This window comes from Dasypus novemcinctus, chromosome 16, assembly GCF_030445035.2.
Source record: "Dasypus novemcinctus isolate mDasNov1 chromosome 16, mDasNov1.1.hap2, whole genome shotgun sequence".
Lineage (NCBI taxonomy): Eukaryota > Metazoa > Chordata > Mammalia > Cingulata > Dasypodidae > Dasypus > Dasypus novemcinctus.
Window position 1 is genome coordinate 91,709,659 of NC_080688.1, and position 14,877 is coordinate 91,724,535.

At 33.8% G+C, this 14,877-nt stretch overlaps 1 protein-coding gene across 2 annotated transcripts in view; it reads left to right on the forward strand.

Moving 5' to 3' along the window:
* The window catches only part of ZNF407 (zinc finger protein 407), a 516,959-nt gene that overhangs the window by 203,101 nt on the left and 298,981 nt on the right, over positions 1 to 14,877 (forward strand). For both annotated transcript variants that reach the window (XM_058277896.2, XM_071208590.1), the window contains one exon: positions 1,918 to 1,992. In XM_058277896.2, coding sequence (XP_058133879.1) covers positions 1,918 to 1,992 — 75 coding nt within the window. The remainder of the gene's footprint in view (positions 1 to 1,917; positions 1,993 to 14,877) is intronic.

The following is a 14,877-nucleotide window of genomic DNA, read 5'->3' on the forward strand; positions in this document are numbered from 1 at the left end:
ATAATTGAGCTGAATTTTAATATTGTACCTTTTTCCAATTTTTACCATAATGATAAAAAATTTCTTATTCTTCTAAATATTCAGTTATATAGAAATTCATCTGATGATAGAATATTAAGTAAAAACTTTATCTCTCTGTTTACTTTAGGCTCTTGCCCTATGTAGTATAATATTTTTTTTCAATCCTTAAACCTTTAAACATTTTAATTAGTAAAATTTCTTCCTGTTCAAAACTACACTGCAGTTTCTGAATTCAGATCTCTAAAATTATAATCTGCCATGTAAATAAGCTGTCTGCTGCAACTTTGGGTTTTTAACCTTTGCTCTTTGCTATTAGCTTTATGTTTTTTTAATTATAGGAAAATAGAGGACAGTAGGGAAGTTCTGACTTAAGTGGGTTGTTGTTATTTATTTTTTTTAAGGAACTGAAAAAAAAGCGTGTATTTTATCGAACTCAAGCAGAAGCAAAATATAGAATATCTTGTACAGTTATTTTTGCTAACATATAACCATTTAATATCATCACTTTCTTTATATGTAATGATTGTTGCTGCATTTTAATGATAGGTGGTATGATCAGTTATTTATAATTGTAAAGCTCGTCTTCTTCATAGCTGTGATTACCTACTATATAAGAATGAATGTCATAGTCCATGTATACAAGTTTATTATTTGAATAATGAAATCACAGTCATTTAAAAGGTACAAGTGTATTATTTTAGCCCCTGAATAGAACATAGGTGAAAGGACAAGATGCATTCATATTTTCAGAATTCTTTTTTCTTTTGGCTTTTGTCATGTTTCTCTTTTGTAAGGCTACAGTACTTTGCAGTTCTTGTGATGCCCATTTGTGCAGACATGTCCAGATGAATTCAGTGTTTAATGTTAAGGCTCTTATAACATGCCAATTTGATTTGTAGCCCTTCATATGATAGAATGCTAATTAAAATCATATTTTTGCATATGTCATTCCTTTCATGTACATATGCAAATAGATTCAGTTGCCTTTCAGCTATTAGTAATTAACTTTATGAAGGACAGCTGTAATACATAATTAACAAAAATGTTTGCAAGCCCTTTTACATTGAAAGTTACAAGAGTAAAATTTTCTTTTCCTTATCAAGAGAGCCATTTTAGTCTGCTGCTTCTGAAAGCCAAAGATATCTAAATTATTTTAACTAAGCACATGACATAATTAAATTGATTTTGTACCATGATCAGGGAAGAATGGTGCTCAATGTCCTGGGCCCTAATTCCTATCCATTTCATATTTACATCAACAAAATTGAATTAAGTAAACAGATATTTTAGACAGTACTTTTTGTTTGAGGTATTGATATCTTCCTAGGACCTAAGTATACTTTTTTTCTGTGATGCAGACCCAGTAAACATTTACATCATTTTAAAAAATCCTCTGCTCAAGTTATTACTGTGTTTTTAAGGAAGCCTCATAAATGCTATTCATTTCTTTTTTTTAATAGTCCCATGAATATTTAATAAAACAGAATTTTCCAAGTTTATTTAATGATTGAATGAGGGGGCACTGTCTGTTATGCTCAAGTATTGCTTTATCTTTTTGACTGAATGATAGTGAAGACAATGACTGAAGAACTAAAATCATTGTTTTGATCATTTGGTCACTGTTAGTATACCCATATAAGAAAACTAACCAATCTGTTTAGGTGTAATTATTTCTTCTGGTGTTCAGGTATTGCAGTATATTTAATCTATATACAGACCGTTTTGCTACTACTTCAATTAATAGCAGAAACTTCTTTTTCACCAAGCCTGCCATTTTAATGTGTATTTTTTTAGGAATAGGTTTATTTGCAAGCCTATTGCTCTTAATACTTTTTATACAGATTTCTAGCAGAGTCAAGTTTTAGTTCTATAATTACTTTTCTTTATTTTTTTCAGGGTTGCTTTTGTAATGAAGAAGCACTTAAATACTCATCTACTAGGGAAACATGGAGTTGGCACCCCAAAAGAAAGGTAATTTCCACCCTTTTTCTTTTCCATTTAACAAAAATAGTTACATTTTCTTTTTAGGCTTTGTTTAATGAGTCTACTTCTTCTAGGTTTTCATCAAGTCAGGTCATCATGTTTTGCATTTTTTGGTACTCTATTGTTGAATGCTGTATTTTCAGTTTTTAAAAATATTCCATTCTAAAAATATTGGAAAGGATGTGGGGGACTTTGAATTTTTGAATTTGTGAAATGGCACTTAAATAGTAGAAGAGGAAATTGACCTTTATAAATGCATTAGAGTGTGCTAAAATAAATATGTAAAACTAAACTTTGTCTATTTTTTTCTATATTTTTAATTTGAGGCTTTAAAATAGCATTTTTGAATTCTTACTCTAGAATTACACTTTGCTGATATTAAAAAAAATACATCTTGTGTCATCCCCCAAATAATACTACAGTTGCCATGTCATGAAAAATAACACTACAATTACTATGTCATCAACTGCCAGGTTTTCTTTTTTCTTGCTACTGTATCATAATTAGCTTCATCACATAGACTTAATTATATTAGGTGAACTGAAATATAACAGTGTCAGCTGAACCAGGTGAGCATGGCTACTTCTGGAATTTTAAGTCTTCAAAATGTACAGCTCACCCAGAACTTGTGCAAGTACTATTACCTCCCTTTAGAGACATGATAGATTTTCAGCTTTCCCCAAATCTCCTGAAATGGTACTTAAAATTCCACAGACATTCATGGAATATGTAGCTTTTTGATTATATTTTAAAATACCAATAGTTATGTAATTTGTTTTACCACTCTGAATAAGGCCTCTTCAACCACTGTTTGCCTTTTTCAATTTAAAATGCTCTTACCAATGTTTTATATTCTTAAAAGAAAAAATATATACATATTTTTTGAGGTACCTGGGCCAGGGACTGAACCCACGACCTCATATGTGGGAAGCCAGCGCTCAACCACTAAGCCACATCAGCTCCCCTGAGTTTTTTTGTTTGTTTGCTTGTTTGTTTTTTTTAAGGAAGTACCAGGAACTGAATCTGGGACCTCCCTGTGGGAAGCAGGCACTTAACTGCTTGAGCCACATCTGCTACCTATTCTTAACAAGAAATTTAACTTGTAGTTTCTTTTGGAGACATATTGTTTTATTTTACCTTGGCAGAATGAACATAGACTACTCTTTCAAAATATTGGGGTGTTACAGATATGCTTGTTGTTTATCTTTAGGTTTGCCATACTTTTAAGATTATTTATAATTTAAAATGGCAGCCAAAATATACATAGTGAACATGTCATATATGTATTATTTTTGAAATTAAAATAAGTTCTACATTATTTGAGTAAATTTGAGGATTGTCAAAGTTGTGTTTCATAAGCCTTAAGAAAGTGGAACAAAATATATATATTCATATTTATTTAGGAGGTACTGGGGATTGAACCCAGGACCTTGTACATAGGAAGAAGGTACTCAACCACGTGAGCTACATCTACTTCTATTTTTAATGCTTATGTTCCAGATAGTTTCAAATGAATTCTCTCCTTTAATCATTCTATGACCTATGAGCAGTGTATTAGTATTCACATTTATAGATCTAAAGACTGAAATTCAGGAAGATAGAATGGTTTGTTCAATATCTCATATATCGTGTTAGAACTGTTAATTTTCTGACTCTAGCTCCAGTGCTCTTCCCAGTAAATTACATTCTTTCTCATGAGAATCTAAACATATAGCTATTTAGGATTTTTAATCTACAAAATACATTTAAATGAAAACAATTTAAATCTCATAAGCAGTGCAAAGCAAACAGTTCTTAACTATAACTAATGTAGATTTTGAACTCAAATGTATCCATATGCTTTTATTTTGGAGTTTAAAAAGAAAAATTGAAGAAGCCTTTGTTTATATTGTTTCTTCTTGGTGAATAATTGGAGTATTCTTATATATTACTTTATATCAAGTACCTTAAAAAGGGTAGCCACTCCTGAATATTATGATATGGGTTAGAAAACCACAGGTGTACTGTTTGGTTTTTGTTGCTTTCCTTTTCTTATGCATTCCAGAAGCACTTCGCTTTCTTCCCCTCATTTCATTACCTAAATGTGTAAAGGGATTCTAAAAAAAGGCAACAGAGAAAGATTGAATGTTTTTCTCCTCTGTGAGGTATGGTAAGCTTTTCTCAGATATCTTTTGTCAAATGCTTTTTTCCCCCTATTAAAAATTCTTTGTTTCACAATACTAGTTATTCATGATAATTGTTCATGTAGCTTTCTCTGTCTTTGTATAGAAATACTTAGTAAGAGTGTCAGGACTTCCATAACAATAGAATTTTCCTATAGGTGTCCCTAGCTGGGATGACCAAGATTTAAATAGCAGAATCTAGCATAATAAATGGTAAAAGGCTCTTTGCTCCCATGTGTCACCTATCCCCTTCCTTAGAGAGGGACTTGAAGCCTTTTATTAATGTTTTTTTGAGGCATAGAAACTCTTTATCAGCATATTGAACCATTTTGAGCATAACTGTTCTCTAAATTAAGTTAATATTTTTTTTCTTATCTGTTTAAAACATTAATGCCTTGGCTATAATTTTGCAAGGTTGCTATATTTTAAATTCTCCAGGACAGTATAATCAGTTTACTTTTTAATGTTTTGAATTTGATTCTCCTCTCTTATGCATTGCATATTATAGCAAACAGTAATAGAAGTTAGCTAAATAGACTGTGACAATTAAATTAATAATGCATTTTGTTTGCAAGTATTTAGGCATAGTGGTTTGACTGATATATGCAAAAATGATAATTTATTAAAAATGAATTTATATACTTGTACTATCAAGTTTGATGAACTATAAATTTTGTCAGCATGACTGTCATTTTAAACAGAAAACCGAATAATTTCAAATATATTATTTGAGTCTCCAGGGACTCTTGAAGTGGAGAGCTTGCTGAAAGAATTTAATTTTTGACCCCAAATTTGCATTAACCTATTTTAAGATAGTAAACTACAATATTTCTGAAGTCTTGTACTTTTAAATACAAACAACTAAATATAGCTTCATTCAGTTCACATTGAGAAACAGTTAAACTCCAATTAATTTGCTAGTTCATTCTAAAGTATTCTCTATTTTAAATAAGTAATTCTCTTTATAATATAGTGAGCCAGAGTATCTTTATGGCTGTTTGAATTTGCTACTAGTAATATAGAAAATTTGCTTATCTACAATTATCACAATTGAAGCAGCCATAACAAATCTATCTTATGTGAATGCCAGGTGCATGTTACAACAGAAATAGAATGTATTCTCGTTTAGTGGTGAAAATCAGCTGGGCTTTGAATGGCTGGCTAAGTGAGAGGAGCAGAAAACCATTCTCTGAAAATTTCTGATCTGATGCATTGTTTCCGTGGTGTCAGAGACATCATTAGGCACAGATCCCCACTGGCAGCATCTGAGGAAGGCAGATATGCCAAGAAAACTACTTTTAGCAATGAAGGATTTCAAATAAGATGATTGTGTCATATGGTCTAGGAGTTAAATGCTTTCATAATCAAAGGAAATGTACCTTTTTATTCAAGTTATTGCTGAATATACAGATCCAAACTTTGTTGTTTTTTTTTTTTTTTTAATGAAGGACTTTTTGGAGGACTCAAATAGTGTGTACTTTTTCCCATGGCTATTCAGTAAGTTCAGGCCACTGGGCCAGGGCACAAGGCTGCCTGCTACTTTTCAGGCCTACAGGAAAGTCAGAGTCCGTGACTGCGAGTTCTCCAGGACTCCTTCCAATTACTACGTCCTTGAATTTTTCCAGGTTTTTCCCCTTTCATCAACATTTGTGATTTGGAATTAACTGTCTTTCTTTTAACAATATCTTTGATCTTATTCAGAAGAACAGTCTTGTCCTTTACTCTTTTTTTTATATACTAGTTATTACCTAGTTGAGTTGTGGGATAGAAATACTAGCAATTGTTGTCCTTGGTTCTATTTGCTTTAAGCTGTTAACGCATGGCATGACTTTGTGTAGGTCTTTTTGAATCTTTCTCCTTTCATTTCTCTGTTTCCTTAAAATTTTTATATTTATATCTTATGTTTTCTGCTTTTAAAATTTAGATGTAAGCCTCACCCTTTTTCATAAAATTTGAAAATATCATTCAGAACACAAATGTTCCTGGGACATGCGTATCTATATATACAGGGACAGTTGTCTTTGAGGCCCTATTATACTTGAGTTGTTGATAAACTTGGAATACTGTTATATGAGAGAAACCATGCATTTTATAGAAATCTTAAATCACCTAAATTTAAATGCACTGAACTGTTTCTTATCAGAATAGAGGTTATTCATAATATGTTATTTAACTCTTGGTATTGTGCATTTTACGACTACAACTTGCCTTCGACAAAATTATTATTGCATATAGTTTCCTTTATTAATGAATGGATCAATAGTTTTCCTTAGTATTTCCTCCATAGTGAATTTCTGGAAGGTAAAACCATTTTCTATTTTATCACTTTAGCGTGTTTTAGAACGGGCAGTTTATTCTGCTGGGCACTCCATGAAATTTTGTTCAATGTTAGTTATATGCCTTCATATGATCTTTGAAGAGTGTGTTTTGTAAAACTTGCCAAGCCCCTCATGTCCCCTGGCTTTACTCTTCACAGCATGCCCCCTACCCCCTTATTGGGCTCTCCTTAGACCAAAGGTTAACAGTCTCTTTGTCATGAAGGCACATTTAAGGCAGGAAAAATGTTTATTGTGCCTCCCTCCACCATTTAAAAAAGTTTTTACAAAAATGGAATCATATGGTTGGGCCACAGTGGAAGAAAAACATGTCCATTCTATTCATCTTGGATTGCATATTTTATTAGCGGTTCTATTTTAATGACTTAATATTGCTTGTGCATGAGTTGGGGTCGCCTTTCTTCCATCTTCCCCCATCTCTCCATGTGTAGACAGTGTTTGGGAGATGTGCTGCTCTTGGGTGGGTGGTCAGGAAAGGCCTTTGTGAAGGCTTCTGCTTTAAGCGGCATGTGGAATTAAACTTCCAGCAAAGAGCAGGAGGAGCGGCCCTCCGTACGGTGTGCCGGAGCTTGGCACAGTCTGGTCCCCTGAGATGGAGTGCAGATGCAGAGATGTTGGCAAAGTGTGGAGGGAGAGTGGTGTCAGGGGAAGGTCTGTGATCCCAGAGCGGTGGGCATTGTTCAGGAAATGACACCAATCAGTCTGTCATTTAGGGGAGGTCGGGAATGGTAAAACCAAGCTGAAAAGAACCTTGCGTTCTATGCCGGTCATTTTTTTATGTGTTCCTAAGAGGAAGTCAGCAAATTTACAGCTTTTTGGAAAGGTAACTCTGACAGCATGGCGCTCAGACAGCGGGAGAGACTGTAGGCAAACAGATGAATATTCCTTTGGTGACATCTACCTTTGAACCCCAGCTCCTTCTCCATGTTACAGTACTCTCTTGTCTTCCCTGGATGCCAGTTCCAGTCTCTTGCCCCCTAATTCATATTGCAGAACCAAGCTGCAGATAATTCTCTGTCATCTGCTTTTTTTTGCCAGACAAGTTATTTTCCGTATCTCCATGCCCATTCTTCCTTCCTCTCTACTTTTGTTCTTCCTGATCCCAGTGCACACATAATATGTTCCATCTCTCCTCCTCCCAGGCCAGATCACATATTTACTTCAAGTGCCTTTCTGAGGCCCCTCTGTCTTTTCTGAGTCCTGTTCTTGTTTATTCCATTTCAAGGTGGTCTTTTTGTCGAATTCCTATGGAACATTGGAGAATAAATGCGTTTTTTAAAAAAGTAGTATTATTGAGATATATTCACAAAGCATAAGTAAATACTTTTTGTAGTTTGCACGTTCCTTCATCCTACCATTTACATCTTCGAAAAAGAAATCCAAATGATTATAATACTGTATATGTTATAATTATGTTATTTAGAATAAGTTCAGTGAGCTATTAGACCAAAGCTATATGGTTTAGGACTCTGATAATCTTTTTTAAAATGGCATCTGTTTTATTCTTTTGCCTCCTGTTTTCGTTCTTATATAGAAATAAGGTGAAAATTAATTTGATGGATATATTGAGTTTTATAGGATGAATAATCCAATTCCTTTTGCATGTAATACATTGTTATTTGATGTGACAAATTAATTTTAAGGTATTTTCACCCCCCTACTGTTTATTCTAGCAGTTCAGTCAATTCTTAGGTATAAGAATATCTCCTGTGTTTAATTTTTTTAAGGCAACAAAATAAATAGGGATGCAAAAACAATTAATAACAATATGTTAAATGTTCGGAATATAGGTGTTCCCCCGGCATCTGCAATATTCTTGGCCATCTTGCTCTTCTTTTTCACTTAATTTACTTTTAGAACACTGGGCTTATACATCTGGATGCTCTGACTAAAATATGCTTTTATCTCTTATCTTTAATTCCCAGTCAGTGCCAGAATTAAAAAGAACAAAGGCCTATATGTTCACTGTAGCCTTCAATTATGCTTAATTACCAACTTTTCTACAGTTTCATTATATAGTACTGACTTCGTGTGAGAGGTTCTTTATATTTCTGGTGTCTTGGTGGTTGCTTATAAAAGTCCGAGATTATAATTTTTTCCTGAGGAATTTTTGGGAAATTTATAACATTTCTGAAGTAATTTTGTAAAGTTGCATTAAAGCAATTTGATAATTCCTTTTAACAGGTGAGAAAGAAGATATTTATATTTTATTACACTACAGATCTCTGATAGGAAAAATCATGTGTTTCCTTAGATTATTGTCTAGGATTGTTATTTCCTCCCTTTTTGTGGTCCTGTGGCAATTTGTATAATCAACTGTAAGCTTAAACAAAGGGGATTCTACACTATCACAATTGTGTTTTCTCACCGTCACTTAGGAGAAACAAGAGAAAATAAGTAGACATAGATGCTCCATGGGCTATAAAATGTGTCCCTTTCAATTCAGCTAGTCTTACTTCCTTCCAAAAGAACTGTGATGCTGTTTGATACTTATAGAAAATTGGCACCTCCTCAGACTAAGTCGTATGCAATTGACATTTAACCTGAAGAGGTTAAAAAGTTTCCAATGTTGGTTATTTCATATGATCAAACCTGTGTCTACTTAGAATTGCTTCTAGCATATGATGTCAATATCTGCTTTTCAATGGAACATTTCCAGTGAGTTCTTTTCTTTTTTTATTAATAATGGTTTCTGAGACCATTTCCAAATCATCTAGTGTTAAGGATAATTTAGAAGAAGTTGGTTCAAGGCAAAAAGGAAAAGATATTTCCATGTTCTCTGTTTTTGTTTTGTATCTTCATTTGATGTTATATTGAAATCTGTATGTGTGTGATAGGCTGAAATTACTGTGTATTTCTTTTTCAAAGACCAGATTATACCCCACTTACTCTGCAAAGCCTTCCTCAAGCCTCCATTCTAAATAATCACATATTAGTGCTTAGAAGTCAGATGTATCATTTGAGCACATTCTGTTTTGCTTTTCCTTTTGAAGCAGGTGTATGTCCTGTCTCCAGACTAGATAGTTAATTTCTTGAGAGCATGATTCCTGATTTTCCTTCTTTGTTCAGCTTACAAGTGAGTGATTACACTCAGTAAATATTTTTGAATTTAGGATATTGAAATTGTCCCTTAGATTTTTCTTGCAAAATGAAGTTTTCTTAGATGATCTAACTTATGATTTATTGTCACACTCTGAGAAAGGTCTTACAGCCTAGCATAGTTTCTCTGCTCTGGTGTACTCCCCCGTGTTAGTGGAGCCTATCTCACGTGCATCCTTCTCTGAATAAATGTAGCATTTCTCATCTGCATGCTGAGGATCACATTTGTTCCTGGGAATTTGTGGGGGGGATGGTGGGGCTGACATGAATTTATAGTTTTAAAAATATTAGGTTGGTGCAAAAGGAAATGTGGTTTTGAACTGTGAATTTGTAATCATTATAACTAGGCTCAAACACATAATTTTTTTTTTTTTAAGATTTATTTTATTTATTTCTCTCCCCTCCCCCCCCAGTTTTCTGTTCTCTGTGTCCATTTACTGTATGTTCTTGTTTTTGTCCACTTCTGTTGTTGTCAGCAGCACGGGAATCTGTGTTTCTTTTTATTGCGTCATCTTGCTGCGTCAGCTCTCCATGTGTGTGGCGCTCCTGGGCAGGCTGCACTTTTTTTCACACGGGGCACACTCCTTATGCATGGGGCTCCCCTAAGTGGGGGGCACCCCTGTGTGGCAGGGCACTCCTTGCGTGCATCAGCACTGCGCATGGGCCAGCTCCACACGGGTCAAGGAGGCCCAGGGTTTGAACCATGGACCTCCCATGTGGTAGACAGACACCCTATTCACTGGACCAAGTTCACTTCCCAAACATACCTTTATTAATCAAAATAGGAACCATTACAATCAACACATTTTTTTGCCAATGAGAAATAAGTTTGGTTATTCCTGTAGCATAAAAATCTGTGCTCAGGATTCTGTGAACTCTTGGAAAACATCTTCTGTGAACTGCTGGTTGTAGAAGCGTTTTCCCTGCAAAAAGTTGTTGAGATACTTGAAGAGTGGTAGTTAGTTGGCAAGAGGTCAGGCGAATATGGCAGATGAGGCAAAACTTCATGGCCCAATTCGTTCAACTTTTGAAGGGTTGGTCATGCAACATGTGGTACGGCGTTGTCATGGAGATGAATTGGACCCTTTTTGTTGACTGATGTCAGCTGCAGGCATTGCAGTTTCTGGTGCATCTCATTGATTTGCTGTGAGCATACTTCTCAGATGTAATGGTTTCCCTGACATTCAGAAAGCTGTAGTGGCGGTAGACCACCAAACAGTGACCATGACCTTTTTTGGTGCAAGTTTGACTTTGGGAAGTGCTTCTTTCTCCTTCTAACCACCAAGCTGGTTATCGCCTGTGGTTGCATGAAATCCACTTTATGTCGCATGTCACAATCTGATCAAGAAATGGTTTGTTGTTGTTATGTGAAGTAAGAGAAGATGACACTTCAAAACAACAGTTTCTTTTGATTTTCAGTCAGCTCATGAGGCACCCACTTTTCAGGCTTTTTCACCTTTCCGGTTTGTTTTAAATGCCAAATGACTGTAGAATGATCGATGTTGAATTCTTTGGCAATTTCTTGGGTAGTTGTAAGAGGATCAGCTTGATGACTGCTTTCCATTGGTCATTTTCAACTTCTGATGGCCCGCCACTATGCTTCTCATCTTCAAGGCTCTTGTCTCCTTTGCAGATTTCTTGAAACACTGTATGTTCGTTAGCAGTTCCTGGCCAAATGCATTGTTGATGTTGCAAATTGTCTCCACTGCTTTATGACCCATTTTGAACTCAAATAAGAAAATCACTAGAATTTGCTTTTTGTCTAACATCATTCCCATAGTCTAAAATAAATACAAAATAAACAGCAGGTAATAAGTCATTAGCAAAAAAAAAACCATAAAGAGATGCACATTAAATGATGTACACCATATCCACATTTATTTAAGAATGTATGCCATTATCAAACAACAAATTTCAACAGTGCAAAACTGCAATTACTTTTGCACCAGTCTAATTATTTTGAATGTATTTTAACTAGAAATAGGTTCTTCAAAAATGATAAATGCTACTCATACATATGAATAATAGGATGGGTTTTTTTTTTTTTGTACATTAGGACTTCTAATTGCTAAGGTCTAAATAATATTAATATCTTTGTGTCCCCCTCCCCCCACCTTTTAATGCTAATCTTTTAGATTTAAGGATTATGGGGAATATAGATCTAGCAGAACATGCATATGAAAGTTCTTTTTAAAACAGTAATTTACCCCTATATCTCACAGTATACTGTACTGTTCAGAATGCCTTTTTCTCATTTAATTTCTTATAATAATTATGTAATATGGATATGCCACACTTTTTTGACAACTAGAAAGTGGCAGATTTATTTTTGAAAATCAGATCTTTCAAAATTTATGTCTTTTAAAAGTTATATTGTGTGTTATGATGATAACCATTTGTGGGTGAGGAGAAGGCTTAATTGAAGGAATTAACCCAATGCTTATTATTTTTGCTATTTTTACTAGTAGTCATTGCAGTGTGTGAATATTTTATCAAGCTTGAATTGGAGTTTGTTTGAAAGATATAAAGATTAGATTAGATGTAATATGAAATACTTATTTTCAAAAAGAAGTTTCAGTTTTCTTAGCACTGACTCTTTTTTTCTTTTGATGGAACAAACAAAAAATTTCTAAAATTTCTATAGAACATAATGATATAAAACCAGTGAAAGTGAATCTGCTTTGATGAAGCTGGAAGGGTATCCCAAACTCAGTCACCTGTAGAACTTCTCCAACCCCTCAGGAAAGGTGTTAGATAAAGGGCTCTTCATCAGAGGAAAGAAAATATCTTTATACCTAAAGCTCTTTCATGTGTACCATAAACCATAGACTTTTGTGGATTTAATGTTCATAATGGTCTATGCCTGAGTGGTGGTGTGTAACTCATATTTCCATAGATATTCAAGTTAGCTTTGGGCAGATGCACAGGTCACTGTATCAGAGCACTTATGTTAGCTGACGAGTGACCTAGTATTCAAGTCTCAGTACAGCTTTGTTGTTCTCTACGTGTCGATGTATGTGGTGATTCTGGGGAAGCGATTAAAAACCAGACCTTTTACTCAAAAGAAATCCATCTGCTGGAGCTGATGATAGAGATAAAGAAAAAAATTGAAAAAAAAAATCTAACAATGTTAGTTATAGCTTAAAAATACATGGTTAGGATAAATTAAAATCAGGAATGTAATGTTCTAGTTGATGTGTTAGGGGGTAAATTGTCATGTTGTCTTTATATTATAGAATGAATAGAATAAGGTAATATAAGGCCATGAATATACCAATGATGACCAAAGATTATTTTTTTCCTATTTTAGTGCACTTGATATTATATAAGACCAAAATTTCCCACATCCATACACTCCATCATACCTTGATGGGTAAAAACAGAAATGGTGATTTTTGAATTATTTATTCAGTCTCCTACTTACGCAAAACATTACCCCATTCAGTGATGGTGAAAACTTTATTGAATGTTGAAAAGAGGTCTCTCTTGTTCGGTAATGTTATGAATGGAAAAATAATCAGACTTTCCAAAAAATGTCATTTGTTAGAAAATCATTAATTTTTATTTTAAAAATTTATCAGCAGTAATTGTGGTGAAGTAACGAACGGGTGAGGCTAGTTCACTAACCCTTATGATGAGAAAAGTTTGATCTGGAAATTTTAAGAAGTGCTTTTCTTTCCAGAATGAGAAGTTAACAGTAGAGGGAACATTCACTTAACATGTTGTAAAGAAGCATTGTCTTCAGAGCAAAGAGATTCTTAAAGGAGAAAGCTGCCAATTATTACATTCAGTTAGACATAATTTTCTTCTTGAAAGCTCCATCTTTTTAGTTCATTACTCTTCTGCCTTAAAATAAACTTTTCTCCTGGTTTCACCACCTATTTCATCTCCCTTTTCTGCTGACTTTGATGTTGAGCCCACTGGAAGGTGAGAAGGACCTTGCTGAATTCTGCTAAACTTGACTTCATTGTGCTATCTGGTGTGTGTGCACATCATTGTCTTCTACGCTTTTATTCTTTAGGCATACTCCACCCTTCATCATCCTTTTTGTTTTGGAGATTTAGGTTGATGTTAATATATCAATGATATACAATAATAGAATAGAGAGAGCAGGTTTTTTAGTGGCAGAATTAATCATTTTATATTATAGAATTGTAGAATCACAAATGCACAAATGTTCTTAAGGGGTCACTTAATTCTTTCAGAAATCCTTTACCATTTTTTATGAGGGAAAGTATAATATATAGGACTTTCCAAAGTTCCCAGTTCATATGCCTTGTAAATGTCAGCAGCTTGCTATATTTAATTTGTCCTAATACCAGGTAACTTATTGCAGAATAATAGAGAATCATAGAATTTTGGATTTTAAAGGGAGCCAATCTTGTGTTTCATAGGTGTGAAAGCTGATTTTTAGAGAGATTTGCCCTGTATCACCTAGTTATTCAAATTTTTGGCAGTTAAAAAAGTCTGTTTCTACAAATTTTGTAATGTGGTTTTATCTTTCATTGGAAAAAAATTATTATGATTCTATAGGTCTTTGGTAAATTACACTTTTCATGAGAGATCTTTTGGTAGAATAGCATATAATGTTTAACAGTTTCTTAGTACTTTTAATCAGAGGAATTAATGGTATATTATGTACAACTTAATGTATTCATGACAGATAAATCCCTCATTCTTTTTAAAGTAGTTATTGATTAAATAGAATATATTAAAAAATAGAAAATTCTGAATGCATATGCTTAACTGTACAAGAAATGTTTGTGTTTTGCATCATATAGCTCTTAAACTTTTATAGTGATGCAATTTGTAGAGATTACAGACCTTTCCATTTTTTTCTATCAATGATTGCATCATTACTTTTAACATCTGTTACAAAATAAAGCCCAGAACAGAAGTTTTCTTGAAAATATTATACTTTGAAAAAAAGGGGCCAAAGGAACAAAGATGAAATAGTTTCCATTTTGTGCTAAGAAATGTGTGGGAGTGCATTATAGAATATAGGGCCGACTGTAAAACTTGTATATGTAGCATGAGTTTATTTGTAGTGAAATGTATTTAACCATTTGTGCTGTATATTAAGTCATATCATCATGGATATATTCATGCCATTCTATAAAAAAGTTTTTACTGTATAGTTCCATTTAACGTTTTTGGATATAAATGCATATATTTGAGAACCTTTTTATGGAAGTTATGGGGCATCCATTGTTATGACAGCACTGGAAAAATCCTATTAGAATTCCTTCAGTATTGTGAATTTCATTGTTGTTTAA